At 61.4% G+C, this 27,319-nt stretch overlaps 1 protein-coding gene across 1 annotated transcript in view; it reads left to right on the plus strand.

Annotated features, from left to right (window-relative positions):
• MAD1L1 (mitotic arrest deficient 1 like 1) overlaps positions 1 to 26,289 on the plus strand; it is a 285,464-nt gene extending 259,175 nt beyond the window's left edge. Inside the window, exon 16 of the mRNA XM_044915187.1 lies at positions 25,745 to 26,289. Within this exon, the coding sequence (XP_044771122.1) occupies positions 25,745 to 25,903 (159 nt within the window). The 3' untranslated portion in view covers positions 25,904 to 26,289. The remainder of the gene's footprint in view (positions 1 to 25,744) is intronic.
• Positions 26,290 to 27,319: the final 1,030 nt, after the last annotated feature.

A 27,319-nucleotide genomic window follows, 5' to 3' on the forward strand; every position in this document is an offset into this window, starting at 1 on the left:
GTCTGGCTTCTCTCAGTCACGTCAGGCTGTCAGGGCTGGTCCGTGTGCACCGCGGTGAGCACTGCGCCGCTTCCTTATGGCCGAGAGACACCGCAGTGTGTGTGACCACGTCTGGTTTATCTGCCATCTGTTGGTGGACATTCTGGTTGGGTGCCCTCTTCGGCCACCGTGAACAGAGCTGCCGTGATGTGTGTGCTGGTCACGTGGGGAGGGCTTGCTGGCCCTGTGTGCTGACTCTTTCCCGTAGACACTTTGAGCACCTGCACGCCCACCCTGGGCCCGCGCCTGCGCCCCTAGCCGGCGCATCACAGTCCTGCCTTGGGACGGGCCATGGGGAGCACACACGGGGCCACTGGACAGTCGGTTCCCAGGGAGCTCCTCAGCTCCAAGGAGGACGGACAGACAGGGTGGGGTGGTGGAGTCAAGGTGGGGCAGGCTGACGGGGCTGCTGAGGTCGGGGGGGGCAGCCGGGCAGCACCCGAGGTGGGCAGAGGATGGTGAGCATCATCAGGATGGGCTGGGCAGGCCGAGACGGAGGGAGGGAGGCCGTCCTCAGGGGCAAGCACAGTGCAGGACGAGGGGCTCAGCGGTGGGTCTGACGTGGGGGTGGGGGGCTAATGCACACATGTGAACAGGGCGACCCTGGTGTCCACGTGGGTGCTGTGTAGATACGGACATCACCAGGTGAGTGTAGTGCAAGGGGTGTCCCCACGTGGCGTGTGGAGGTTGGGGGAGCCCCTCTTCCCCGTCAGGCTCCCAGAAGTACGGCTCAGAGGCTCCAGGAGACATGGGGCCAGAGGCCACAGACACTGTTCGAGGCCCATGCTGGGAAGTGGTTGCATGGCAAGAACCAGACAGGCAGCCAGACGGCCTCCAGGAAACAAAACCAGTGAGAGGAGCGGGGTCCAGCCCGAGTCCCTGGTGGCGGGATGGGACACGTGCTACCAGAGCTGGTCTCTGCAAGATGCACCATTTATACCAAACCAGGGCCCACTGGGCAGGGAAAGGGGAAGCCCATGGGTGCCAGGGCTAGAATGGGAGCCAGCAGCCAGGATGGACAGACAGATCAGGGATAGATGGAGGAGTGGTTGGATAGACGGATGGGTAGACAGACAGGTGGTGATCGGATGGGTGAGTGGATAGACAGATGTACAAATGGGGGTGGGTAGGAAGACGAGTAGATGGACAGATGGTGAAGGGATGTGTGAGTGGATGGACGGATGGACAGATGGTAGGTGGATGGACAGACAGGTGGTGATCGGATGGGTGAGTGGATGGACAGATGATGGGTGAGCGGATGGATGGACAGACAGATGGTGGATGGATGGGTGAGTGGATGGATGGATGGACGGACAGATGGGTGAGTAGATGGATGGGTAGATGGACAAATAGTGGATGGATGGGTGAGTGGTTGGATGGATGAACAGATGGATGGACAGATGGTGGATGGATGGGTGAGCGGATGGATGAATGAGTGGATGGGTGAGTGAGTGGATGGAGGAATGGACAGATGGTGGATGGATGGGTGAGTGGGTGACGGATGGATGGACCGATGGGTGGTGGGTGGATAAAGAACGAGTGAATGAGGAGGTGGCTCATTCTCTCTGAAGGCTCTGGGAGGTTTCACAGGAGCAGCAGGTTTTGAGACGGCCCTTGAAGGATGGGAAGGGCTTTACGAGGAGCAGGTTACGTAGGCAGAGGACCCAGCACCCACAGAGACGTGAGACAGGAAAGCGTGGACCGTGTGTAGGGAACATGTGGCTGGAGAGTGTGGGGTGTGGCGTTTCTGCCCGTGTACTGGCCTGTGTGGGGGTAGCTGGAGCGGAGGGGACGGCAGGTGGCCTCTGGTGGCCTCAGGGCGGGGGGGGCACCAGCAGCGCGATGGCGCTTCCGTCAGAGCACACGCCCGGCCGGTAAAGCTCCTGGGCTCTGGGCGCGTGTCTCTGCTGTCCTCCCGGCGGGCTCCCAGGTGGACACGGCCTCTGTTGCGTCAGAAAGGGACAAAGGCTCAGAGGCTGTGGGGCCAGGCTGCCTGCCACAGGGAGTACGTCAGCCTCCGCACCAGGCCAGCTTCCTGCCCCCTGTCACCGCATAGACACCCCAGCCGGCAGGCCGCTCCACACAGGACAGGCTGCCCGTGAGGTGGTCGGCACCTGCGCCTGCCCAGCGCTGTCCCCCGTCAGCTCGAGAGCAGGCGGCAAGGGCGTGTGGGTCTGGCCTGGGGGCGCAGCCGCCCCAGGATCCCGGGCTCTGGAGCGGGGGGAAGCAGTGAGGACAGATCCCTGCGGCTCCGAGTGCCCCACCCCGGGGCCAGCACGCGCACGGTGGCGCCCGGGGGATGCGTGCTTCGGGATCCCCGCCGCTAATGACACACACTCCGGTGATGACTTTCCCGGCTCTGGGCCTGACCCCACGGTGAGGAAAACCAAGCTGAAACTAAATCGAATTTCAAATGTTCAACCTACCAATTAAAGAAAGCAATCACACAGGAACACGAGTTTTTCAAAATGGCGTTGTTTATCGTAACCGGGCAGGTGCCGAGCAGGAAGGGCGCTGCCCCTGTGGGTCTGTGAGGGCAGGCTGGGAGCCCGGCCCCAGAGCCTTCCTCCCAACGCGGAACTGCGGGGCCCGGACACCAACCACGTCTCTGGACGGACTGCAGGGGAGGTGCAGCTGCCCGTCCGAGAGCCCGTGGAGGGGTGCCAGGACCCCAGTGTCCTGGGACAGGACACGCCCGGCCCGGCCCCAGGGCAAGGCCATAGGGGCGTCCTCTCTCCGGGCTTCCCCCACGCTCTTCCTGGCCGACCGGGACTTGTCTCCTTTTTCTTGCCCTGCGGGGTCCTGGGCCAGCAGCTCCAGCTATGGGTCCGGGCCCTGCCCACCCGGAGGCAGAGACTTAGGGCAGTGGTGGGACGCACACAGATACACCCGGGGGAGCCCATGTTCGTGCAGGACAGAGCTGCCCGCTGCTCAGAGGGTAGCGGGGAGCAGCATGGGCTCCGCTTCTTTCCAAAGCATCGCCAGGACACGCAGGAGGTGGGACCCGCCCATCCCGGGCTGCCCCTTCAAGACAGAGTGTCAGGAGGGGCCGGGTGACGTCAGCTGGGTGACGAATAAGTTAACCTTTGTACCTTTGATTTGCAGCCTGGGCAAGAAGGCGGCTTGTGGATGAGCGACCCCAGGGAGTGACTCTGGGGAAGACACTGCTGCGGGGCAGAAGGGGTCCTCGGAGTCGGGGCGCCCATACTCCTGCCCTGCGGGGGGTAGGGGGCCCATCTCTCCCGAGACCCTGATCTTCCCAGATCTGGGGTCCCAAGCACGATGTGGCGAGAGGCCCCAGGGAGAGGGGCGTGGCCTTGGTGTCCCTCCACCTGCGTCTGTGTCCCCTGCCGTCGCAGGTACGGGGGGCCCCCGTCTGAGGGAGGGTCGGTGATGCTCTTATCAGAGGTAGTTTCCTTCCTGGGGGATGCTGACCATCCCTGGGAGTGGGCCCCCCTCACCCTGAACCTGTTCTGGGCACCAAACTCTGCAGGGAAGGGAGCGCCCCACAGGGGCTCAGCTGCAGGCAGAGGCGGGGTCAGCCCCCTCCAACCATCATGGTCGGGGGCTGCCCAGCACGGGAGAGCTTCCAGATCATGCTGTACACCCAAACCTGAAGGATTTCCTCCATCCCACATCCTGCCTGGCAGGAATCTGTTTGGTTTCTGTGGAGAGAAGTTTAGGGGCCTGGGGCCGAAGCTACCTTGCCCGGTGCAGAGCTGCCCACGGAGAGCTGGGGGGAGGGGCAGACGACGGGGCCTCGGTACCAGCAGACGCCACTGCGGGGGGTGGGGGGGTGGCACTCGGATCCTGGGCAGTCCTGGCCCCTCCTGGACCAGTGGGTTCAAGCCTGACACAGGGGTCATGGTGGGCCCTCCTTCAGGGGAGCTCAGAGGTGAGCACAGGAGGTCGGGTGAGCACAGAGGTGCTCCAGGGGGGCCCTCTGGTGAGCGACGTGGAGCCGAGTGGGTGAAGCTGGTAATCATGCTTCACAGTAAACGCTATAAACTGTGGACTGAGTCTCTCAGCACAGCACACGGGAGCCGGGGGGAGAGGTGTTCATTCCCCTGAAAAATTGTGGGAACAGGGACTTGGGGCCAGCTCCTGGCAGAGCTTCCTGGGGGTGATGCAGGGTGCCCAGGAACTGCAGGGGAGGGACCCCTCCTGTGCCCAGCTTGGGAAAGAGGGTGGTTCTGTGGGCCGGGGAAGGACCTGCTGCATGCTCTGACCAGGTCCCGGGGAGCCACCCTGGTACCCAGAACAGGAGGCCTTAGAGAGCATTTGTTGGATGAATTCCAGCCATATTTTGCATCTTGCTCTCCTTACCTAGAATCCTGGGGTTTCCCACAACTGCCTAGCACCCCCAAGGGCACCCACACTTAGCCCCATGCTCGGCTGTAGGAAGTCCAGTCTTCCCACTTTCTGTACCGTCTGTGGGCAGACTGGATGTCCAAGGAGGCAGGTTTCAGCCCGGTGACACACAATAGTGGCCCTGTGAGGTGGTGAGCTCCCCGTCAGGGCATTGTCTGTGCAGAGTCAGCACCGTCGGCAGGAGGTATCTGTCTGGACCAGATAGCATGTGAGGTCCCTTGTATTTTTTTTTTTTTTTAAGATTTTATTTATTTATTTGAGAGAGGGAACGAGAGAGAGAGAGCACATGAGAGGGGGAGGGTCAGAGGGAGAAGTAGACTCCCTGCTGAGCAGGGAGCCCGATGCGGGACTCGATCCAGGGACTCCAGGATCGTGACCTGAGCTGAAGGCAGTCGCCCAACCAACTGAGCCACCCAGGCACCCGAGGTCCCTTGTATTTTAGGGCCCCCATGAGCCTGGAATCCCCCACTTACTTGCCCGTCTGACTCTGCACATCCTTGGGGTCTGAACCCAACTGCTGCTTCCCCAGGGGTTGGGCCTCCTTCTGCGTTGTTGACAGATCCTGCCCCAGACCACCACAGTAGGGCCTGCATGCTCCCCTCCACCTCCCACTGTGGTCTGGTCAGTACTCAGGGCATGGATGCGCAAATGAGCGAGCGAGTGTGTGAACAGATGTGTGCGTGGATGGACCAGTGAGTGAGTGAACCAGTGAACCAGTGAGCAAACGAATGAATGCCCGAACGGATGAGAGAGTGAGTGAATGAATGAATGTGCGAACAGATGCGCAAGTGAGCGAACGAGTGTGTGAACAGATGTGTGCGTGGATGGACCAGTGAGTAGATGAACCAGTGAGTGAGTGAACCAGTAAGCCAGTGAGCAAATGAATGAATGAACGGATGAGCGAGTGGGTGAACAAGTGAATGAGTGAACCAGTGAGCGAGTGAGCCAATGAATGCGCCGACTGCTGAATGCAGGCACTCACCAGTGTATGCACGGCCGCCTCTGGAGGGCGCTGCTGGGGCAGGCCTACTGGCCACCACCCTCTGGCGCATGGCCTGGCTTCCTGGGCCGAGAAGGGTCACGCGGGGGACGGCGGGGGTGGGGACGGAGCCCAGGCATCAGGAGGCCCGCTGCAGACGCGGGTGATTTAGCGACGTGATTACTTTCTAATGCAATACCTCACAAAGCTTTTTATTAGATTTCCCCTTTTCCTTCCAAATGCTCTTTGGAAATAAACACCTGGGGCTGTTAGACTTTGTACCACTCAGTTTAATTAACTTTTAAATCACATAGTGTCACCCAGACCGCTCTCAAATGTCGGCTCCCGGCCGGGCTGGGGCGTCCCGCCGAGCTGCCCCCACATCTGCCCCTGGGGGCCCTGGGGCCCAGGCTGTGGCTCTCAGCCCCTACCCCCCTGGAGGTTCCGGGCAGGGGGCACCCGGGGCTGCGGCCCCTTGGGGGTCTCCGTTGGCCCCAGTGAGCCCTCCCAGGCCAGCGGACATGGTCACAGTGGACATGAAGTCTCACTGTAGGACTGGGGGTGCCCGCCCTCAGCCTGGAGGTTTTCTGGAGCACATCTGCCGTCCCTACCCTCCACTCGGGCACCTTGGGGCCCCTCCCTGACCCCCCCCCCGCAGCACCCCCAAACAGCCCAGCTGCACCCACTTGACCTGTCCCTCTCTGTTGCCAGGAGGCACTCAGGCCTCGTCAGATGGGCGGGTTCCCTGTTCCCTGGGGTGCGGACGGGCCAAGAGCCCTGGGGGTGTCTGTGCGTGGGGGGGGGGTCATCTGGGCGCCTTTCCTCACTCAGGTCTTGCCCAGCTTCTAGGCCTGGCTCTGCTCGCTGGTCTCGCTGCATTTGCCAATTTGTGACTTGCCAGGAAATCATTTCCTTCAAACTTTAAAATTAGTGATATTATCCTGGAGCACGTCGAACACGTTCCCCTCCCCCGAGTTATTTGGCGTGGTGGCGGCCGTGGTGGGGGGAGGCCGTGGCACTCAGCGGGTACTTCCACGTGCTGGACGTCTGACACCTGCGAGGTGGGCACCACCCCCACGCTCCCGCCCACAGGCTGCCCCCTGCTCTGCATTGGGCACCCGTGGAGGCCGTCCAGTGCTGGCCTGTCTCCGGCCCTGCCGGCCTGAGAAGCCTGGGATTCGGGGACAGTTTCCTGGAGCTGCCGGGGCCTGTCCTGGTCCTGGGTCCATAGATGTCCCAGAACCGGGTGCCCTGTGTTGACCAGGAGCTTGTGAGGGGTGGTCCTCCTCCAGTGCCGCCCGGCCCCCCAGCCCCGGCAGAGGTGGACAGCACGTGACCCCACCGCACGCAGGGCATCTGCCTTGGACTAGCCTGTGCTCACCGTTACCCGGGAGTGGAAGGCCGTGTCCCTCCACCTTTCAGTCAGGACACAGGCTCCAAAAGCCGCCTCCTCTGAGTGGCCTGAGGCCCGGGCTCTGCCCTGGTGGCCCCCAGCCCCCAGCAGCAAGGACAGTAGCTTGGAAATGCGAGGAGTGGGTGCAGATAGCCCGTGGGAGCGGCTCTCCTGGGAGGGAGGCATCCGCCCAGCTGCTGCGTGGGCAGCATTCAGGTGAAGGCAGGCGGGCGTCTGAGAGAACTGGCACCTTGCCAGGTTGTTCGGGAAATTAGATCCCCTTAAGGTCGCACACTCTGCTGGAAAATTAACGAGTGTTTTCCAAATAAGAGCGTGGCTGCTTCTGCCTGGAGGGTTGTTGCTTGTCTTGAAGGACCAGGCCCGCGTGAGCCCTTGTTTCATACGCTGTCACACTCTGCGTCCCCAGAGCGTGGCCCCAGCGGCCAGCGTGGCATGGGCCCATGCTGCTCACACCACCCAGGCCCCCAAAGCCACGTCGCCCCAAGTTGGGGCCGCTTTCCCCATCGGGACCTCCTGGGGCCCAGGCAGGGGACAGGAGCTTTCTCTCCGAGGTTATACCTGTGTGGCGTCAGGCCCGGGGTGGCGGTCTTCTCGGGGTTGTGCAAACCCAGCAAGGCCTTCACAGCCCTGCCCTGGTGGCCGTCAGCTCCGTCGGTGCAGCCGCAAGGGGCGAGGAGGCGTGTGGACCCCAGGAGGCCCGGCCCCCGGCAGCCCTGAGCCCCCCGACCTCCCGCGGGGCTCTCCAGGTGACTCTGTACACCTGCATCACGACGAGAATCGGGAAGGGCGCGGACGATCCCCGTAGCGGAATAGAGGAGGAACGGGACATTGGAACTGTAGCCCTCCGTCAGCCGCACCCAGCGCCAGACTGCGTGGCCTCGACACCCCTGTGATGCTCACACGTACGCGGCGCGCACACATGCTGGGCACACGCTGGCACGCCTAAAAGGAGGACAGAGGAATGCGGCGGTGCCGTTCCTGGGGTGTCGTTCCCAGGGAGGGGGCGGTGGGTGACCGGCTGTTACCTTTGTGTTTTCCTAAGCAACCGATCGAAAGAGCGTTATTTTATATCACCGCTTACGCATGAGCAGCGGCTGTCCTGTGGGGGCCTCGGCCGGTGCCCTGTGGGCGGCTCGGGCTCCCGCGCGGGGGCATGGCACCCGGGATGCTGTGGACGTGAGGTCATCGCAGGCCCTGGCCTTATCCTTGCTGGACCCAAATTAAGTGAAATCGTTCTCCTTCCCTGACCCGACCACGTCCCAGGGTGGTCAAGGGCAGGCCAGGGTCTCAGGCACGATCCCTTGCAGTCCCCCCCGCACCCCCCCGTCCTCTGCCTTCCCCCTCCTCCTGGCAGCCTGCCCGTGAGAGAAGCCCCCGTGAAAGCATGGCCAGGAACGGTAACCGGCCTCGGCCGCTGAGGAGTGTGGGGTGGGCTGGGTTTCCAGGGTTCAGAGTAGCTGGAAACTCCCAGTTTTTATGCTGGATCCCCTCATTTTAAAACATTGCCTCACGTTTGTAAACGACACTCTGGGTCCAACCCCATGGGACAAGGTCTCCCCCTGGGAAGTGACGTAAAGCTGCTCCTTCCGGCCTGGGGAGGGGGGTCCTGGCCACGGCTCTGTGCACGGGGCTGCTGGAGGGCAGCGACCAGGACACCTGTCCCACCCTCTGTCGGCTGCAGCCCTGGGCTCCCCAGGCCCGCCTGTGCGGCACCCCATCCCCGACCCCTGGTTCGTTGTCCCGTTGATGATGCCGCGGCTCGGGCTGCGCCACCACATTTGGATGTGTCCTGAGAGAAATTTGGTGCTTGCTCAGTGGAAGAGGACAGACTCCAGTGGGGACAGATACGTGCTCTTCAAACACTCCAAGGAGAGGAGTGATTTCCCTTTCCCAGGACAGGCAGGAACATTTGAGTCCTTTAGAAAATCATTTCCGAAGTTAAATCACAGGAAGATACCTGCCGGATGTGAGCAGATTACTTGTATTCCATTCTTGGGGCCGAGGAGCAAATGGCTGCAGAATATGTTTTGAAATTTCTTTTTCCGATGAATGTGGTCAATGAAAATGCAGACTTATCAGCAGGACATGAAATCTCTTATTGCAGGATGAAGAAAATCCCATAATATAACTCAAGCCCCGTGAAACGGGTCTGAAAGCAAATAGCAGCTTCGTGCAGGCTAAGGTGCTGATGAGCTGGAAAATGCACGTCACACATTTTGCACACACAAATTGCATCAGTCCGAGCATTTTTTTTGTAAAGAATGAAGGACTTCCTCTCTTTGGCTTTTATTGTCTGGGGGCAGGGAAGCAGCATGCATGCTGTGTCTTGGCCGCAGAGTGAGGGGCAGGTGTGCTCAGGTGTTGAATAATGCAGGTGCACACACAGCATCTTCTTCCCGGGGGCCGGACGTGTGGCGAGGGAGCCCAGGACCCTTCGCTCTCAGCTGGCTCTTTGTCTGAGGGGCGGGGAGGGGAAAGACCTTGGTTCCAATGACCCCACCATCCTGGCAGCCACTTCCTGTCCTGCTTCCTCTTCTTGGGCTGGACGATCTGTGAGCCCCATATCACCCCTTGGTTTGGGGACACTTTGGGTGCAAATGACTCTTGTTTGATGGGTGTCCCTTGGGTCTGGGTGTCCTCCACCCTGGTGGTGAGACACTGCCCCATGACAGCAGCCCGCTCTCACCCTGGCTGTGCTCCCTGGAGGGCGGATGGAGCCCCTGTGGGAAGGGGCAGAGGACGGCCTGGAGACCCGCCGTCCCCCTCCCGTGGCTCAGCTGCCATTTAGCTCCTCCCGCAGTTCTGGGTGGCGATGCCTTGGAGTAAGCACCCCCCAGAGTGCGGCCGCAGGGAGAGGCCCCTGCCTGCTGGTTCTGTGGTCAGGGGCCGTCACCTAGCACCAGCCACCGTCTCCCCGGGCCCCGTGGACAGAGCCAGGGTGGGTGGCCCGCGGTGCCTTGCGCACCTGGCCCGAGGCGTGCTGGTCGGCCTGCTCCTTTCTGCGAACCAGAGAGCAAGACGGGCCAGTGGGTTGGGTTCCTTTCCGTTGTTCTTGGGTTGCTGACTTCTCAGCCGTGGGCAGTGAAGGAGCCGGGAGGGCTGCCTAATTGGCCGAGGTCAGAGCTGTGGTCTCCCCTACATCGGTATTCTGGGCACAGCTGTGCTGGAACGCGAGTCCCTGCCTCCCACGGGCTGGGAATAAGTAGTGGGCCTCCCAACCCCTGGCTGGCACGCTGCCCAGCGGCCAGTGAGTCTGCCAGGAGGGGTCGTGGGAAGCAGGGGACCCCTGTCCGAGCCCTCCCCAGCCCCTGCAGCCCAACTGCACAGCGCCCGTCCCGAGCCTGCAGCCCTGCGTGGTGCCCGCGCCTGGCACGAGCGAGGCCGGCCCTAAGCGTCGCCGCGGGCCCCTCCCCTGTCCGGCCACACAGACTCCCGAAGGAGGTGACAGTGACCGTTGGCTCTCTGCCCACTCACAGCTCACTGGCCCTGCGTCTGGACAGCAGCGTGCAGGGTGGTTGTCCTGCCCCTGTTCGTGGTGGAGACGCCACAGCCCAGGGAGGCAGGCCGTTCTAGCCGAGCTCAGAGCCCCTCACCTCTGGTGCATGCCGCCCCCTGCCCAGAAGCCCCAAAAGGAAGATGGAGTCAGTCACGGGGACCCTCTGCACAGTGCCCAGCATGAGCTGAGGCAGGTCAGGTCATCCTGGGGGCAGCCCTGGGCTCCCGTGTCACCCCAACCCCTCCCTCTGCCTCAGGGCAAAGAGAAATGCTGGGGGAGGTGTTGGCCCCCAGCCGTCCCGCAGCCCCCACTGTATGCCCCACCTGCCCCCGCACGGCCGCGGCAGGCTCTGCCCGTTGGGCGCCCACGGTCCCCCGCTGGATTCCTCCCACCGTCCCTCCGGCCAGCGGCTGGTCTCAGGCTCAGGCCCGCCCTGTCACGAGGTCCTGCCGCAGGTCACGGAGGGGCCTGCAGAAGTGTGCGCAACCACTGCCTCCCAGAGTCTGCGAGAGCCGGGCCCGCGGCGCAGCCCCTGACGGCACGGGGGAGGCCAGAACCGCTGGCTCTTTCTTTAGTTCCTTTTCACCGTAGTGGAATTGCGCTGATTTGCGTGAATGTTCAGTGGTTGCTTCCGCTCGCTGATACCTCAGAGCCTCTTTCCCGTCGGGTAGGTGTGTTTGCAGAAACGGGACTCCGGAGCGTCCCTCCACGCGGCGGCGGATGGCGGCGGCCTTAGCAGGCAGGGTGGGGGGAGGTTCTCAGTCCTGACGCGCGGCCCTGTCCTGGTCTGGGGCAGGCAGCCTCACAGCCCGCAGGGTGCACCAGCCGGGTGGGTCTCCTCGGGGACCAGGCCCCACCAGACCTGCCACTTTGGGAACGAGAATGGTGCCTGAATCGCCACCCCATCTTTGTTTTTGACTCCTTCATAGGAGGGGAAAAACTCAGTAGGAACCATACACTCTGGCGATGAGATGTTTTAATTTTATCTTAAAATAGGATTGCAATAAAGAACACTGAAGTGTGACTAACCAATGGTATTTAAGGAAGGCCCAGCACAATCAGCCGGGCAGGCCCGTAAAGTCTGTCCAGTCCCCGAGCCGCGGCCCTCAGCGAGCACGCCAGAGACGGCGCCCACCCAGCCCGCCTGGGAGCCTTTCCCAGATGCAGCCCAGCCATGCAGGGAGCAAGGGGAAGGTCGCTGCTCCGTTCGGTTGATTGATCGTCATCATAGAAGCTGTGGGTTCTCCAGGGAAGAGGGAGGAGGGAGGCGCCCCGGGGGTTCAGCAGACGCTCCCACAGCAGGAGGACCGTGTAGTCTTGTGCCCCCACCACAGACGTGCTGGCGGGCTTCCTGGGGACCTCACCTCGGCTGAGGGTCCCAGGTGGGCTTTCTACTGAGCCACAGGCAGGGCGGAGGTGCACACGGCCTCCCAATACCCCAACAGCCCAATGCTCACCTCCCCTTGGCAGGAGGAAGGAGGGGGCACGTAGTAGGTGCTCGGCAAGTGTCTAAAGAGCGAGGGGCCGCAGGGCCGTGGGCAAGGAAAACCGAGGAGGTGGGCAGTGTGTCCTCGGCCGGGCCAAGCCGTCCCAGGAGGCTCCGGGAGACCATCGGCTATGGAACACCCCTCCCATGTGGGGTCCCAGGACTCATGCGCTTCCGGGTCCTTTCCCACCGCCGGGAGTCTGAAACGTGGCCCCCGAGTGTGGATCGGAGCCTGAGCACCTTGCCGGGATTGCAGAGGGCAGGAGGCCTGGAGACAGATCATCTGGGGAAGGGCCGGGTTTTCGCCGGGGCCGCAGGCACTGTGGCCACGTGGAAGCCAGAGCACAGGTCGGAAGGGCCGAGTGTGACGTGTGGAAATCTGTTGCCTCTTTCTCTCTTGCTTAATTACCAGCATGGCAGTTGCAGAGTTGAAATGTGGCTTAAAAAGCCTTTGTGAGTAATTAGCGTCAGAAACACAAGATCTACAAAGCCGTAAACTCACAGCTTGGTGATATTACCAAGTACTAATTAAAAAAGAAAAAAGAAAATCTCCTTTCATGATCAGATTTTCAGCCTTGCCAAAGATGAAAAATAAGGCAATTTGCAGATGGTAGCAACGCCAAAGGGCTGAGCAGGGTGGTAGGCACGGGGACAGGATCCAGCCTCGACTCAGGGTCAGGCGTGGGCCTGGGAGATGGGGTCTCCTCCCCCAGCAGAACCCCACACACAGGCAGCGGTCCCTCGTTCCGGGGGGAGGGAGGCCCACATCACACCCTGAGGGCATGTGCCCCGGCTTCGGGTTGCCCAGCCCCTCCGAACCTCCTGCCAGCCTCTCTGCTCTGGACCCCCTCGGAGGAGGAGCGCCTCGCCGGGCGCGGGGAGCTGGGAACCAGGGGCCAGGGACGGTGCGAGGCCTGCCCAGGGCTGAGCCATCGTATTGGCTTCTCCCGACCCAGACAGAAAGCAGTTGGCCTGGAAGCTCCGGAGCAGAATGGACTCTGGTCATCAGGGTGGAGACTGCTCTGATCTCCAGCTCTCACGGCCTCAGGAGGGCAAGGGCCGGGCGGGCCGCGCGGGCCGCGCGAGGACCGCAGGGCTGCTCGGGCTGCGCGGCACGAACGGCAGGTTCCTGTTCCCACGGCTGCCAGGCTGTGCACCGCTTCGTCCGCGGCTCCCCCGGCGGGGCTTGCGTCTGCCACACGCCGGCGGGTGAGCCTCAGCGTGACCGTGGAGGTGGAACTTTCTGGAAGTCCACAGCAGCCACGGGCCGTGCCCGGTGCCCGCGGGCGCCCGGGCCACCAGTCAGCTCGCTGGCCGCCTGCGAAGCGCGGGCTTCCGGGAGCAGCCCGGCCCGGCCGGTGCAGGTGAGAGGCTGCGGCTCAGGCCCCTGTTAATGTCCACGGTCCAGACCAGCCGGCAGACGCGCCAGGCTCCCCCAGCCAGTGCTCGTGCGGCCGACGCGGGACCTGCAGTCCGTGCCCAGCGGTGGTGGCGGAGAGAGGCAGCCCGGGCCCAGCAGGGGAGAAGTGCCCGCACCCACGCAGGCTGCTCTGTCGACAGCACAGGGCCCTTAGCGCCCCAGGGCCCTCGGCTGCTGGCTCACCGTAGATGGACGACGGCCCTGCTGCTGACAGAAACAGACGCTGCACCACCCGGCGCCAAGACCCCGTCAGTTTCTCCCAAATGTCACAGGCGTGCAGAGGGGCCGGGAAGTCCCGGCAGAGGGCCAGACCCTCGGGCGGGCACACGGTCGTCCTGCTGGGAGGAGGGACGGTGCCTCCCACAGCAGGACCGTGCGCGCTGGCTGTGCTGAGAGGGCTGGGCAGGCATCTGTGTGCCGGGACCACCCTCCATCCACTACTCTCTTCAGGCAGGTGGTGTCCCCCCTCCAGCTTTGTTCTTTAGATTTGCTTGCTGTTTGCACTTCCATACTCGTTTTAGGCTCCTCTGGTCAACGTGTACGGTACAAGTCTGCTACGGTTTTGGTTCGGGTTGCACTGAGCTCCTAGGTCCATCGTAACGACACGGGGTCCAGAGAACAATTCTGCACTGTCTTTTAGTTTATAAATACAGTTGTATTTATCCCTAAGTGTTTCATGTTTTGATGCTATTGTAAAAGGTTTGTCGCTAGTATGTCAAAGCAGTTCATTTTTTGTGTATTGATCTCTTGTTTTGCAAGTTTACTAACCTCATGTATTGATTCTAGTAGCTTTTTAATATATTTGATTGGATTTCCTACACAGACCATGATGTTGTCTGTGAGTAAAGACAGTTGCACTTCTACCTGTCCAAACTGGATGCTTTTGTTCTTCTCACCTTATTTCCTGGCTAAAACCTCCAGAATGATGCTGAGCAAGAGTGGTGAGCGTGAGCATCCTTGTTTGCAACCGGAGGGCGAGCGTTGGATCTCAGGCCGTTGAGTCTGGTGTGAGCCGTGGGTTACCCCCGGCACCATGTGTCACGCTGAGGAAGTTCCCTTCCGATCCTGGTGTGCTGGGAATTGTTTGGAGGAATGCATGGAGGCTTGGATCCCTGCTTTTTCTTCATCTGTTGAGATCATCGTTTGGCTTTTCTTCTTCACTTTGTTAATACATGGAATTACTGTGATTCATTTTCTAATGGAAAACCAGCCTTGCCTTTCTGGGACAGACCCCACGTGGTCATGTGTCATCCTCTGTGTCTGTTACCGGACACACAGTGCTTACTGTTTGTTTCACCGGGGACGCCACCCAGCCTTGGAGAGTTTTTCGAGAGGTTTTCTGTAGCGGATTCAGGAGAGTTCAGGCTATCCATCTCCTTTGTGGTGAGCTTTGTTAGTTTGTGTCTTGCAGAGAATTGGTCCATGTCGGCTAAGTCGTCAGACTTACCAGCACGCGGTTGCTCGTCATGTTCCCTGTTGTCTTTCCGACATCTGTGGGACCCAGTGCCGTCACTCCTGTGTTCCGTGACACCGTCAAGTGTCTTCTCCCTTTTATCCCTAATTAGTGTGGCCAGAGTGTGTCAGCTTCGTTAGTTAATCTTCTCAGACCACTTTGGGTTGTATTTTTTTCTGTTGTTTTTCTGCTATTTCATTGATTTCTGCTTTGATCTTTGTTTTCTGTCTTCTCATGTTCGGTCTAATTTGCCCTTTTTATTTTAGTTTCTTAAGGTGGAAGCTAAAGCCATTGATTGAGTGCTTGCTTCTTTTCTCATGTAGACATTTAGTGCTAAAATTTTCCCCCAAGTTCTTCTTTGGTGATTCCACAAATTCTGGTATTTTGTTCTTATCTTCATTCAGTTCAAATTACTTAGTGGTTTCCCTTTTGTTTCCTTCTTTGACCCAGAGGTTTCTTAAAAGTAGGTTACTAAGTTCCCAAATATTGTGAAAATTTCCAGATACCTTTCTGTTACTAGTTTCTGACTTAATTTCATTGTGGTCAGAGAACATACTTTGCATGACATGAATCCCTTTAAAGTCACTGAAATTTGTTTTAAGGTCCAGAATGTTGTCTTTCTGGGTAAATGTACTTGAAAATAATGTGTATTCTGCCGGAGGGTGTGCTATAAACATCAGTTACATCGAGTTCTTTGATAATATTGTCAAATCTCTTATCTTCCATCTATCAAAATCTTGCCAGTTTTCTATGTTTTCTATCAATTAAAGAGTGACAGGTGTTGACATCTCTGACTGTAATTCTGGATTTGTCCCTTTTTGTATTTCTGTCATTTCTTACTCCATGTATAAATTAGTCCCTTCATCATTTCGAAACGACCTTTATCCCCGGTGATACTCTTTGCTCTGAAATCTACCCTGTCTGATGTCCACGCAGCCACTCCGGATTCTGGCTAATGTGCGTACGGCAGATCTTCTTCATCCTTTTACTTTTGAGCTACTCGTGCCCTCGTGTTTGCAGTGTGTTTCTTACGAGCCACGTGTGGCCGAACCTTGCTTCTGTGTCCAGTCTGCAGTCCCTGCCTTTCTGCCAGGCTCTTTAGGCCATTCACGTCTACACCGATTCCTGCTCCGACTAGGTTCGAGCGCGTCAGCTCACTATCAACCTCTCTCTCTACCTTCCTCTGGATTAGCTGAACGTTTTGTACAAGTTCTTGTATCTCTTTCTCTGACTTACTATCTATAATTCTTTGTGTTATTGTGCGGGTTGCTACAGGATTTGTCATGTGCGTCTTATCTCAGCCTTCACGTGATGTGGGGCGTGAGAACCCCATCGAGCCCACCCTGTCTGCATGCACCCCGCCAACCCGGCTCCCACCTTCCTGCCGAGTCCGCCTCTTGAAACACACTCGGCACACGTCCAGTGAGCCTCAGCACACACTGTGACGATTGCCGTGTGAGCGCTCAGTCGTCCTTCGGAGAGATTTAAGTGATGCGCAGATGTTGTCACGTGTCATTCGCTGAAGGGATGAGGCTCAATCTCTCCTTTCCGCGTGAACCCGTATTTTCAGCTTCCTCATCCTGAGGCCGTTCTCACGTTCTGAACGACATTCGGATGGAATTCCGGGTTCCCTGGTTTCGGGTTTGTTGTTCTTCCTGCACTCCTCAGGTGTTGCTCCCCGCACGATGCGTCCGTGGCGCCCCCGTCCTTGCGCCTCTGTGGTCGTGTGTCTGGTTTCCTCTGTTTTCAGGATGTTGGTTTATCAGTTATGATGCGCTTTGGTGTCATTTCCTTCACTTCCCTTCTGTGCTTGGGGTTCGTCGGGCTTCTCGGATCTGCCATGTTATAGTTTTCGTCACGTTTCAGGTGTTTGGGGCCGTTCTTTTTCGAGGATATTTTTTCCGTCCTCCTGTGTCAGCCATCTGTCACAGAACGAGCATGGTGGCGGGTGGCTCTCGAAGGTCCACACTGCAGCCACCTTGAGTCTCCTGGGGAGGGACTGGCTCCCAAGCTCGCTCACATGGGTGTGGGTGAGGCTCAGTTCCTCGCGGGCCCTTGGCCAGAGGCCCCCTTCCGTTCCCCGTCACGTGGACAGCTCACGACGTGGCAGCTTGCTTCATCAGTCTGTCGTAACGTGAGCGAGTTAACGTCCAAGGTGGGAGCACAGACACACGTGCCCTGTTACACTGAGGGGAGTCAGCTCAGAGAGGTGAGGTGAGGTGCCGTGGGCACACAGCGAGTGGGAAGGGACGACCACAACTGGAGCTCCGGTGTCCAGCTGGGTCACTGCCGTTCCTGCAGCCAGTCAGTCTGCAGACAGTTGGGTTGCCCCGTGAGCTCCACACACGGTCGCTCCGCATGGCCCAGCTTGTCTGGATGGGAGAGATGAGGGGCTTCCTACGGGTTCTTGTGTGGTCTGTGTCATTGCACTTGAGGGCCGCTGGGGGACACGTGGTCCAGCCCATCTGACCCAGGCTCTCCAGAACACCGGGCCTCCAGAGCTCTCCCGTGGCTCCTTGCACTCAGCCCCCAGCCCCCACAGTTCTCCCCACCTTCCTCCCATGACCGTGTCTGTGTCCCAGGACTCCCTGCACATTCCCACCCCGCCGGGGGTCCTGTCTGTGCACAGGGCCGGGAAGGAGGCCTGGGCCAGGAGTGGAGAAGCCGGGGGGAGCCAGGCCCTGTACCCACGACCTATGATGGACTAGGCTGCTGGAAGGGACCCTGGGTCCTCATGCCCGTGGGCACCCTCCTGCCCCTCCCTCTCAGGCTGCAGGAACAGCTGCATAAACTGGAGCACCGTAGGAAAGACGCAGCGCTGTATAAATAGAATAATAATAATAACTGTGGGCTTGAGATGGATCTGCAACTGTGGGGGCGCCTGGCCTCGCCCTCCCCGCAAATCACACTTGAGAGAGGTCGCCCCTCGCCGGGCGGTAATTCCAACAACGCTGGTATAATTAGAACGTGCAGCATTGAGACGTTTTCTCGGCACAATTAAGCAGGGATAATTGGGCGAGCTGTTTCCCTGCGTGCTGGACATCCTCTTTGCCAGCACGTTCTTTGGAACTTCATGCCGGGACAGCCTCCTCAGCATTCTATCCAGTTTGTCCTGACCCACTTGCCACCGTGTCTCTCTGCCTGTTGGTTCACGCGGCGGCATCTGCCCAGGCCTGTCCACGTAGGCGGTCCCGAGGAGAACAGCCGTGCACCGGAGCCGGGGGCATGCAGGGCGTTCTGGGGGCCCCCTGGGCGGCAGCGGCCGGAAGGGCCTCCACACCCAGCCTGGCCTCGAGGGTGCGGGGCAGTCGCAGTGGACAGGGAGGGAGACCACGCCCACAGCGGGGCCGGGCGTCGGGGTCGGGGGCTGGGACGGTCTTCTAGGCAGTAGGAGCAGCTGTGTGTAGGCGGAAAACCGTCCTAGTGGCCAGCATGGACGAGGCATCCCGCCTCCCCACGCAGAGCACAGGTGGGCCAGGCAGTGTGGCGACTGGCACCACGGCCCCCGGCCTCGAGGCCCAGGGCACCTCGGGGCGGGGAGCATCTGGCCTCCGCGCGTGCCCACAGGCGGGGTGCTTGGAGGGAGGGCAGCCAGGTGCCCCTCCAGGGCCGAGCTCACGCTCGCCCTACAGACCAGCAGGCGGCGACAGGTGCCGTGGCGGGTGTCCCCACCATAGCTGGGTCTCGCACAGGCCCCTCGCACGCTCACCGGCCGGTGAGCCCACACACGTGCACGTGTCTGTGGCAGGGACGGTGTGTGCTTATTCACCTGTTCTCAGAACTCCTCAGCTCCCGTAGATGTCATTTGACAGGACTTCTTCTGATTACAGATAGAACGTGCAGTCACAGAAAAACCTGGGAAGTGCAGAAAACCATGAGGGGCCGCGTTTCATCTGCACTCTCTGAGCTAACCACGGTTACGTTTCACTGTTTATGTGCCCTTTCCCTGGGTGTGAGTGTGAACAAGGGTGAGCGTGATCCACCGCAGTGCACGCTCGCGGGGCTTTCTCCAGCACGGAAGTTCACGGTGGTTTCCTGACGACGTGGTGAGGCCGCTCTCCCCAGATCACCTGTGAGCGCGTGACAGCTCTAAGGATGCGTCAGAGTCTCAGCTGGAGAAACCCAGATTCTCTGTGAAGCGGGGAGCGCTTTGATATCCTCACAGCCTGCTCAGCGCAGAGACTCTCCTCCAGCGGCTCTGAGAGCAGGTGTGTGCGTGCAGCCCAGGTGCACGGGCCTGGTCCCCGGCGGGGGAGGCCCATCCTCTCACGGTGGAAGACCCGTCCCCGTGGACTGGGCTCCAGTGGGTCTCCGCTGGGTGCGTCCCCTCGAGCCAGGAGCTCTCACACACCCGAGCTCTTTGTCTCCTCAGCCACGCCCGGCGTGCACGCAGGACCCGAGGTTTGCCAGAGCGCCCAGGGTCGCACGGCTTCCAGGTGTGAAGCCAGGTCTGACCAACCGCAGGGCCCGGATGTTGGACCTCTGCCCCTGGGCCGGCACCCAGAGGAGGCTGCCAGGTGGAGGGGTCAGCAGAGAGGCGTTGGGCAGGTAGCGTCTGAGTGTGGGGACTCTGTTTACCCGCCAAGGCCCGGGGTGCACGTGAGTGGTGGCGGGGAGGGGTGCGGACAGGAGCACTGAGCACTCTCGGTGCATGCTGGCCCATGGTGCCCGCCCTGCGTTGTCCCCGCATAGCCCCCCCACCCCCGCTGAAGTGGACAGCACACAGCGTCCCCAGGCTCCCGTGCCTCCCCACCCTCCCTCCTACAGGACGGCCCCGGGGGCAGCGCCGAGGACACGGCCGACATGGGAACGGCCAGGTTTCATGGCAAGCAGGGCCGCCTGGAGCTGTGTCCAGTGAGGTGCCTGCTGCCCACGGATCTGAACATGAGTCTTCGTGCCGCTGACTGCAGCCACCGATGAGCCTGCCCCCCCCCCCCCCGGGCCTTGCAGCCACGAGCTTCCACTTGGAGCCGGTGGGGGAGCAGAGAGCTGGCCCCCGGGCATCTGAGTGCGCGTGGGCGAGGTGAGGCCGCAGGGCCGCGTGGGGCGGCTGTCCATGCCTCGCCCACCGCCCTGTGCTGACCGCGGCCGCCTCGTGCCCGCACGTCCTGGGAGTGAAGCAGAGACAGCATCAGAGAGTCACAGAGATCAACGGGCTGTTGCAGCCGTGGCTGGTGCTGTGCAGGAGGGCCCGGCTCAGCCCACAGGGCCGCCCTGCGCTGTGCCTGGCCTTACAGGAAGGGCCAGGGCACGGGAGTGCCAGCCCTGGGCCACTCGTGCAGCCTGCAGTACCTCCTCCCAGGTGGGCCTGTCCCCCCTGCTCTCGGGCCTGTCGGGAGCTAGCGGTGGCCATGTGCCTGGGGCTCATCCTGCTTGTCTGCCCCTGTTCTGTTCTATGGGTTGTGCTTTTGGGGTCAAGTCTGAGAATCCTTTGCCCGGTTTCATCCTGAAATGGTTCTTCTCTGGGTTTTAAGGGTTTTTTTTCTTCTAATGTCTTATGTTTAAGTCCGTGATAGATTTTGAGTTATATTTTGCACGAGGTGTGAGGTTTAAGTCAGAATTCTTTTTTGTCGGCTTAACTAGGAATGTCTAGCTGCTCCAGAACCGTCTGTGAAGAGGCCAGCCTCCTCCCTCCGTGGGACGGATCCTGCGCTTGGCTTGAAAGGGTGGATTGGGGTTGTTTGTGCGGCTGTCTTTCGACGTCACTGGTGGGCTTGTGCCGCCCCCAGAACCAGGACCTCGCTGTCCGCTCCGCGAGCTGGCTGCATGCGCCGCTCCCAGCCTGCTGAGGGTTTTCGTCGGGAGGGGCTTTCCTGGGGCCCCTCCCCGGCCTGTTGCCCCGGCGGCTCACCCTGGCTGGTTCTCCAGTGTCACACCAGCCTCACGCAGAAATGAGGTGCCCTTGGTCTGGGTGTAGGAATCTGTTTTATACGTTGCCGGATTAGATTGGCTGAAATCTGTTGAGGGTTTTGCACGTTCTGGACTTTGTGTCTCTGCCGTGCGTGTTGGTATCGGGGAAAATGCTTCTGCACAGGGAACTGTTCCCTCTGCTCTGTTTTCTGGAAGGGATTGTGCAAAAGGGGTATTAATTCTCGTTTGAATATCTGGTAACATTCTCCAGTGAAACCATCTGGGGCTGGAGATTTGTTTTTGAGGAGCTTCTTAATTACGAATTTGGTTTCCCTAATGGCTGTAGAACTACTCAGGTTATCTACTTCATCTTGACCCTGCTTTCCTGCTCCATGGTTTTCAAGCGATTGCTCCGTGCCCAGCTGTCAGATATATGGGCGTAAACGTTTTTTGTGGTGTTATCTTATCATTTTTGTAACAGCTCCAGGATCTCATTTCTGATATTGGCAACTTCTGTATTTTCCTATCTCTCTCAGTTTTGGGGGGTTTTTTGTTTTGTTTTTTGTTTTTTGCTGCTTTTCAAAGGACCAGCCTCTCATTTCAGTAGCTCTCTCTCCTGTTTTCAGTTCTGTTTATTCCCCCTTGATCTGGACCCTTCCCTTGTTTCTCTGGTCTCTCGAGGTAGAGCCTCAACGCTTGGCAGGGCCACCCCTCCTCTCTAGCAGGGCACCCAGCGCTCCCTGTCCCCCGTGGCTCTGCCCGGTGCACCCCGCAAGTGCATTTCATCTCACTCGACCCACAGGTCATGGAAGTGTGCTGCATGACCTCTCGTGTCTCTCTGAGGTTCCTGAGTCACTGTGATGTGTGCCGCCATCTGTTTTCAGACCCGAGACGCTCCGGGCCGTCTTGCGTTTCCCTCCGGGAGGTGATGGACCCTTGTCATGATGAGGTGCGATGCTACCATCTCGCAGAAACGATACTCAGCTCCCCGTGTCCTGAGAGAGTAGCATTTCCACTCCCTGTTTTATAATTCTGTTGCATTGTGCACATCTCGTCTGTTGAGATCAGGACTTGAGGACCCACACCTTGCAGTGGGTTAATCTCTGGATTTCTCCTGTTTCTTCACTTATGGGATTGTCTTCAGTGCCCTCGCAAAAGGTGATCTTGCACTTGGTGGGCATCCCCTCATGCTTATGCAAGCCTCACCACCCCCTGCAGTTGGGGGGCTCGGGAGGGGACCGCCAACAGGGAGCTCTTGTCTCTGCTTTCGGGGGGCAGTTCCCTACTCAGGGCATCTCACGAGAGGAGTGTCACAAAGCACCTGCCAGCTGGGACGCCGCAGGCTTGAGGGGCGGCCAGATGCATTTAATAAGCCCCCTTGGAGCCAGGCGTCGTGTAAGCACCACACACTTCTCTTACACCGACCCGCAGCGGCAGAGCCCCCCTGCCCGCGACGTCCCCTGCACTGGCCCCTCTCCACGATGCACGCCATGGCAGGCAGACCTGCTCACTGAGGTCTGGGCTGAACCCTTCGAGGGAGGCCCGGCTCTGCCGTCAGAGGGAGAAGGAGGCCCCGAGGCGAGGCCTGGCTGAGGTCTGGGCCGCCGGAGCTCCTGACGGCCAGCCGGTGGGCAGCACAGGCCACATTGTGGCGCCCGCTGGCCACACCGCAGCCTGTCGCTCCCAGACGCTGGGGCAGAGGAGGCAAAGACCAGCCGTCAGCCCATAAGTATTTCCAGCCACAGCCAACACGTCTTACTGGGCAATTTGCTTCTTAAAAAATTGCTCTCTAATTTTAAGTGAACAGCCCCTAATTAGGGTGATTTACAAGGTATCTGGGGACCGGGTGGTATTTGAACACAGCAGAGCCTAGCAGAGATTGATCAGCACTGCGTAATTCGGGGGCACGTTCTGGCAGCCGCATGACGTCCACACCGCCTCGGGCGAGGACCCGGCCCCGGCCCCTCCGACAACGGAACCGGCAGGCGTGGCCAGTGGCGGCTGGCCGGTCGCAAGCCCTCGGCTTTGCCTTGATGTGGGTTGAGATGAGAACGTGGCCCTGGTTACGCCTCCTTCCAGCCTGCCCCCGGCCCGGTGTCACCATGTCTGTGGCGTCCTGGCGCATCTGGGATGGGCCTCGCGCTGGCTCGTCTTCAGTTGTGCTGTTCCTCGAGACAGGGCTTCGGGGCTGCAGCCGCGAGGGACGTGTGATGCATGTAAACAAAGCACAGTCAGGGCCCCGCAGCCCACGGGGATCTGGGGAGGCACGCGGAGAACGCCGTTCTTAGGCCCGAGCTGCCGGAAGACCACCTCCCATCCCAGGTGGGCAGCGGTCCTGGCCAGGGCCCCAGTGCAGTGGGCAGGGGTCCCCGGTTTAGGGGACGGCTGTCCCTCAGCCGCCGAGCCAGGAGCGTGCATGGCCTCCCTCACCGCCCCCCTGCCCTGTGTCGGCTTCTCGCCCCGACAGCTGCAGAGAATCAGCCCTCCTGACATTTAGGGGAAGAAATTCAGAATTGAGCAGAAGGCAGAAATGAAAGGATTTTCTTGGTAAAAGGTCAAGTGGTTTCTCTTACTTTTGTTTAAAAATGGTTTGTGTTGAACTATGAAAAGGCTAAATGTAGGAGCGGACGAGGGAACAGGGTCGGCTGCTCAGGGAGGGGTGGGCACCCTAGGGAGGCGGCAGGGGAGCGTCTGGGCTGCGAACCAGACGGGGAGTCGGGCAGCGCCGGCACCGCGAGCTCTAACAGCTCCTCGGGGCTCATGGGGCGCGCCGTCGGAGGGGACGCCAGGCAGAGCCGGCTCCAGCTCTGGGGTCGCAGAGGGCGCCCGCCTGCCCCTCGGGAGCAGCTCCAGGCCTGGAACACGGGGGCCCACACCTGCCAGGCTGGGCCGGGTCTGAGGCCCGCGGTGTGCAGGGGTGAGCGGGCAGCCCGCTGCAGCTGCTGGGGGAGGGTGGCGCCCGCCCGTGTATCTGCTGCGTCCTGGTCTAACGCTGGGACTTCTCCGCGCCCTTGCTGTTCTGCTTGCTCTGGATCAGTGACCGCATGCAAGCGTGGTGGTCTGTGCTTAGCACGTGTTCGAGGCGCATCTGTGGCAACGGCGGTCAGAGCCTCACTCTTTCGGTGGCCGAGTCCTATCCCGTTGGGGGCACCCCACGTTTCGTTCGCCTCTCCTCCGCGGACGTTGTTCACGCTTCTTGGCTCTTAGAAACGGGAGTGCTTGTGGCCGGGCGTCTGTGTGGACCGCGGCCCCAGTCCTCACTGTGCACCCAGGGCCGCACCTGCCAGGTCGTATGTGTACCCTCGAGGAGCCGTCAGAACGTTCTCACCGGTGGGGGCGCCACTTCCATTCCAGCAGCCGTGCGCAGGCCCTGCCGCTCCGCGTCCTCGCCAGCACTGCCGCCCACCGTGGACCGTGGCCGTGGTTTCGACTTGCCCTTCCCTGCACGCTGGTGATGCCGCGCGGGGTTTCACGTGCTCGTCGGACACCTGCGCACGTTCTCTGGACAAACACTCGTTAGGATCATTTGCCTCCATTGTAATTGGGGCGTTCGTCGTGCAGAGGCCGTGGACGCGGACCCCGTGAGCCGCGCGGGCTGAGAGCGAGTGTCCTGCAGGCGGGAGCCGCGGGCCATGGCCAGCCCCGGACAGCAGCCGGCGGTCGTCGGCTCTCTGCGCGCCGTCCGAGGGTCTTGGTACAACCGGGCCCCCCGAGGCGGCACCAGGGAGCGGGTGGGTTGGGTCCCTGTGGAGAAGCCTTTTTTGGTGAGAGCTGTCCAGGAAGGGGGGTCCTCTGTCACCAGGAGTGGGGACTCTCCAGACTGGGGGGCAGCGTGGTCCCCAGCCCGCCCCTGGGCTGAGCAGGTTGTATGTGCAGAGTGGGAGGGAAGTTGTTTTTTGGGGGTGCTGACCCTCAGTGACCCCACTCAGCTCCTGACACCCCTTAAGCCGCCCCACCAGTGCCGCCCACCTCGCTGAATGGGGTTCAAGGGCCACAGGCTTCTGTCTCACAAACACCCCCGTCTTCCCTGGCCCGTGCCCCCAGCTCACCCGCAGGCAAGAGCCCTGAACGCTCCCCCACCCCTGCTGGAGACGTTCCCAGGGGCCAGCATGGGCCCCAGGCGTTCCTACTCACCTGGCTCAGCCCACTGGCAGGTGCGGCCCACGTCAGGGCAGGCAGGGTGCGGTCCGGGCTCAGGCAGCCTCCCCCTGCTTCTGGGAGTCTCCCGGGCACTGTGAGCCCCGTGCCTAAGTGCTCAGGCAGCCTCGGGCCTCGTCCGCGCCCCCAGCTCAGAACCCCTAGCTGTCCTCCACCCCCTCCCCAGGAGCACCTGGCCCTGTGGCCCAGGCCCAGCTCTGCCCAGACCTGCCCTGCGACCCAGGGCGGGCCCCAGCTCCCGGGGCTTTGGTCTCCCCATTTGCACATGAGGGGACAGCCACCTGGTTTTGGGGAGCCCTGCCCTCGGTCCCACACAGTGCTTGGAGCTGAGGCATTGGAGGTTTATCTCCGTCTCCATGGGATAGACTCGTCTTCCTCCACGGCCTCCACAGGCCCTGAAGCCGGGACCACACCCCCCCTTTGTGCTCTCCAGGACTGCCCAGCCCCCCGGCCCCCCACAGCCATTTCCTGCAGGCCAGCAGAACTCCAGATTCCTGCTCCCTCACTGCACAGACAGGGAAACTGAGGCCCAGAGGGGCATTTTCAGCAAGGCCTACTGAGCAGGGTTAAGCCCAGCAGTGCTGCCAGTGGGAACCCCCTCCTTTCCGTGGCCAACGGCGTGTGATGGGGAAGAAATGGATGTGAACTTGAGTAGCAGCCCCGTGCCCCGCCTGGATGGGAGATACCTCCCGGGGGGGGGGGGGGATGTTGGACCCCCACCCCAGAGCGCCTCGCAGCCTTCCAGCACTGTTGGGGAGCGGGCAGGCCACCGTCCTCGTGGCGGCTGGGGTCTGAGGATGGGGAAGGCTGGATGGGCCAACCGGGAGGAGCTGTGTTTTAGATTCCAGAAACGTGGGTGAGACCCCCGCCCGCTGGGAAGGGGAGACGCCCGGCCTCGCTGGGCATGGGGGCAGCGCCGTGCCTGTCTGGCCCCCACCCGCACTGACCCTCCAGGGGCAACTTGGCCCAGCGCTCGTGGGACAGGGTCTCCGCGGCTCCCCCTGGGGGAGGGGATGGGGCACCCCCAGGCCACCACCACGCTGACCGCTGTCCTCCCTGTCTCCCGCCCACCTCACAGGCCACGGGACCCTCGGGCGCCAAGATGCAGCTGCTGGAGACGGCATTCTCACACTCAGTGCGGGAGCTCATCGAGCTGCACCTGCTGCGCCAGGACAGCATCCCGGCCTTCCTCAGCGCCCTCACCCTCGACCTCTTCAGCCGCCAGACCGTGGCCTAGCCTGCAGCCGTGCGCCCCGGCGGCGGCCGCACCTCAGCTCCACGGTGCACGTGGGCAGCCGCCCCCATGCACCCAGCCCGGCCCGGGCCGCATGCTGCCCCCTCTGCCCAGGACCCCTGCCAGCTGCCCGGGGGCCCAGCTGCCTGGGGGCCCAGCTGCCCGGGGGCCGCCCGCTCTGCAGGGCAGGGGCGCCGCCCTCCTCCTTCCCCAGGATGTGCAGTGCTGCTGCTCTGACCCGAGGCCTGGGGGCCGAGCCGTCCCAGCCCGCTTCCAGTCCCCGCCCCGGCATGGGCCCCCACCCACGCACCGCTCAAAACCAGCCATGTCGGGGGGCTGCCAGCCAACGTCCCTGCTCCCCCTGAAATAAATTTTGCTCCTTGGCCACCCTGCCCGGCTCGCTGTGTGTGTCTGAGCTGACAGGCTCGCTCTGCCGACCCTCCGTTTGGCCCCAGGGCAGCCCCTGGACACCAGGCGACAGTGGGTGGCGGCCCAGCGGCCACCATCACTAGCAGATGAAAGAGAGGAGGTGCTCAGGTGGAGCAGAGGTGAAGGTACCTCCCCGACTCCAGACTCGGGTCGCCCGCCTGCCAAATGGACCGATCTGCTGCCTCGGAGGCCGGCCAGGGAGGGGGCTCCGAGCACCCCCACATAAGTGCTGGCGGCAAGGACTGGGTGGGCCTGTCATGGGGGCGGGGGTCTCCCAAAACCCCAGGCCCCACGGGAGAGGCCAGCGGTTCCACAGTCCCACCCTCCTTGGTTTGGTGCCCTCGGGACGAGCAGCGTGCACACACCCGGGCACTCAGGGCTGAGGTTCCTGCAGGCCAGGCTGGGGGCACGGGGACGGGGGCTGCCTGCATGGGAAGGGGCCCACATTGCACATGCAGGAGGGACTTCGGCCTCTGTGCTCATAGCTCGGGGCCTGAGGGGGCCCGCTGACCGGGGGCCTAGGAGCTCGGGGATGCCTGGGGTGATGGTCTGCGCCCCCCGCCCCCCCGCACGGGAGGTTGGGGGCACAGAAGACGGATTGCCTGGGGTGGGAGGCCGGAGCCCCACCTCATTGACATCCGCAGCTCTGCACGCCAGGCCTGTCACCAGTCATGGGGAAAATGAGTCCTGACGTCAGCCGCCCCATGCGTCTGCATCGGTGGTGCCAGCCCGTGGCCGGGCAGCCTCACCGCGGTCGCGGAGCTCACGTCGTGCAGTGAGCCCGCTATCTGAGCCCGGCAGAGCTGGGGGGAGCAGCTCAGCGAGCTGGCTCTGCCAACAGTGGGTCCCGAGGCCACTGGCGGTGGGGGGTGGGGCCGGCCTAGGTCCGCCTGCTCCCTAGAGCCCAGGGAGAGCGTGCCCTGCGTGTCACCTCCAGGCGCACACCCTGGGGGGGCTCCGGCTACACCCCCCACACCCTGGCCCCCCAAC

The sequence above is a fragment of the Neomonachus schauinslandi genome, chromosome 5 (genome assembly GCF_002201575.2).
Source record: "Neomonachus schauinslandi chromosome 5, ASM220157v2, whole genome shotgun sequence".
Lineage (NCBI taxonomy): Eukaryota > Metazoa > Chordata > Mammalia > Carnivora > Phocidae > Neomonachus > Neomonachus schauinslandi.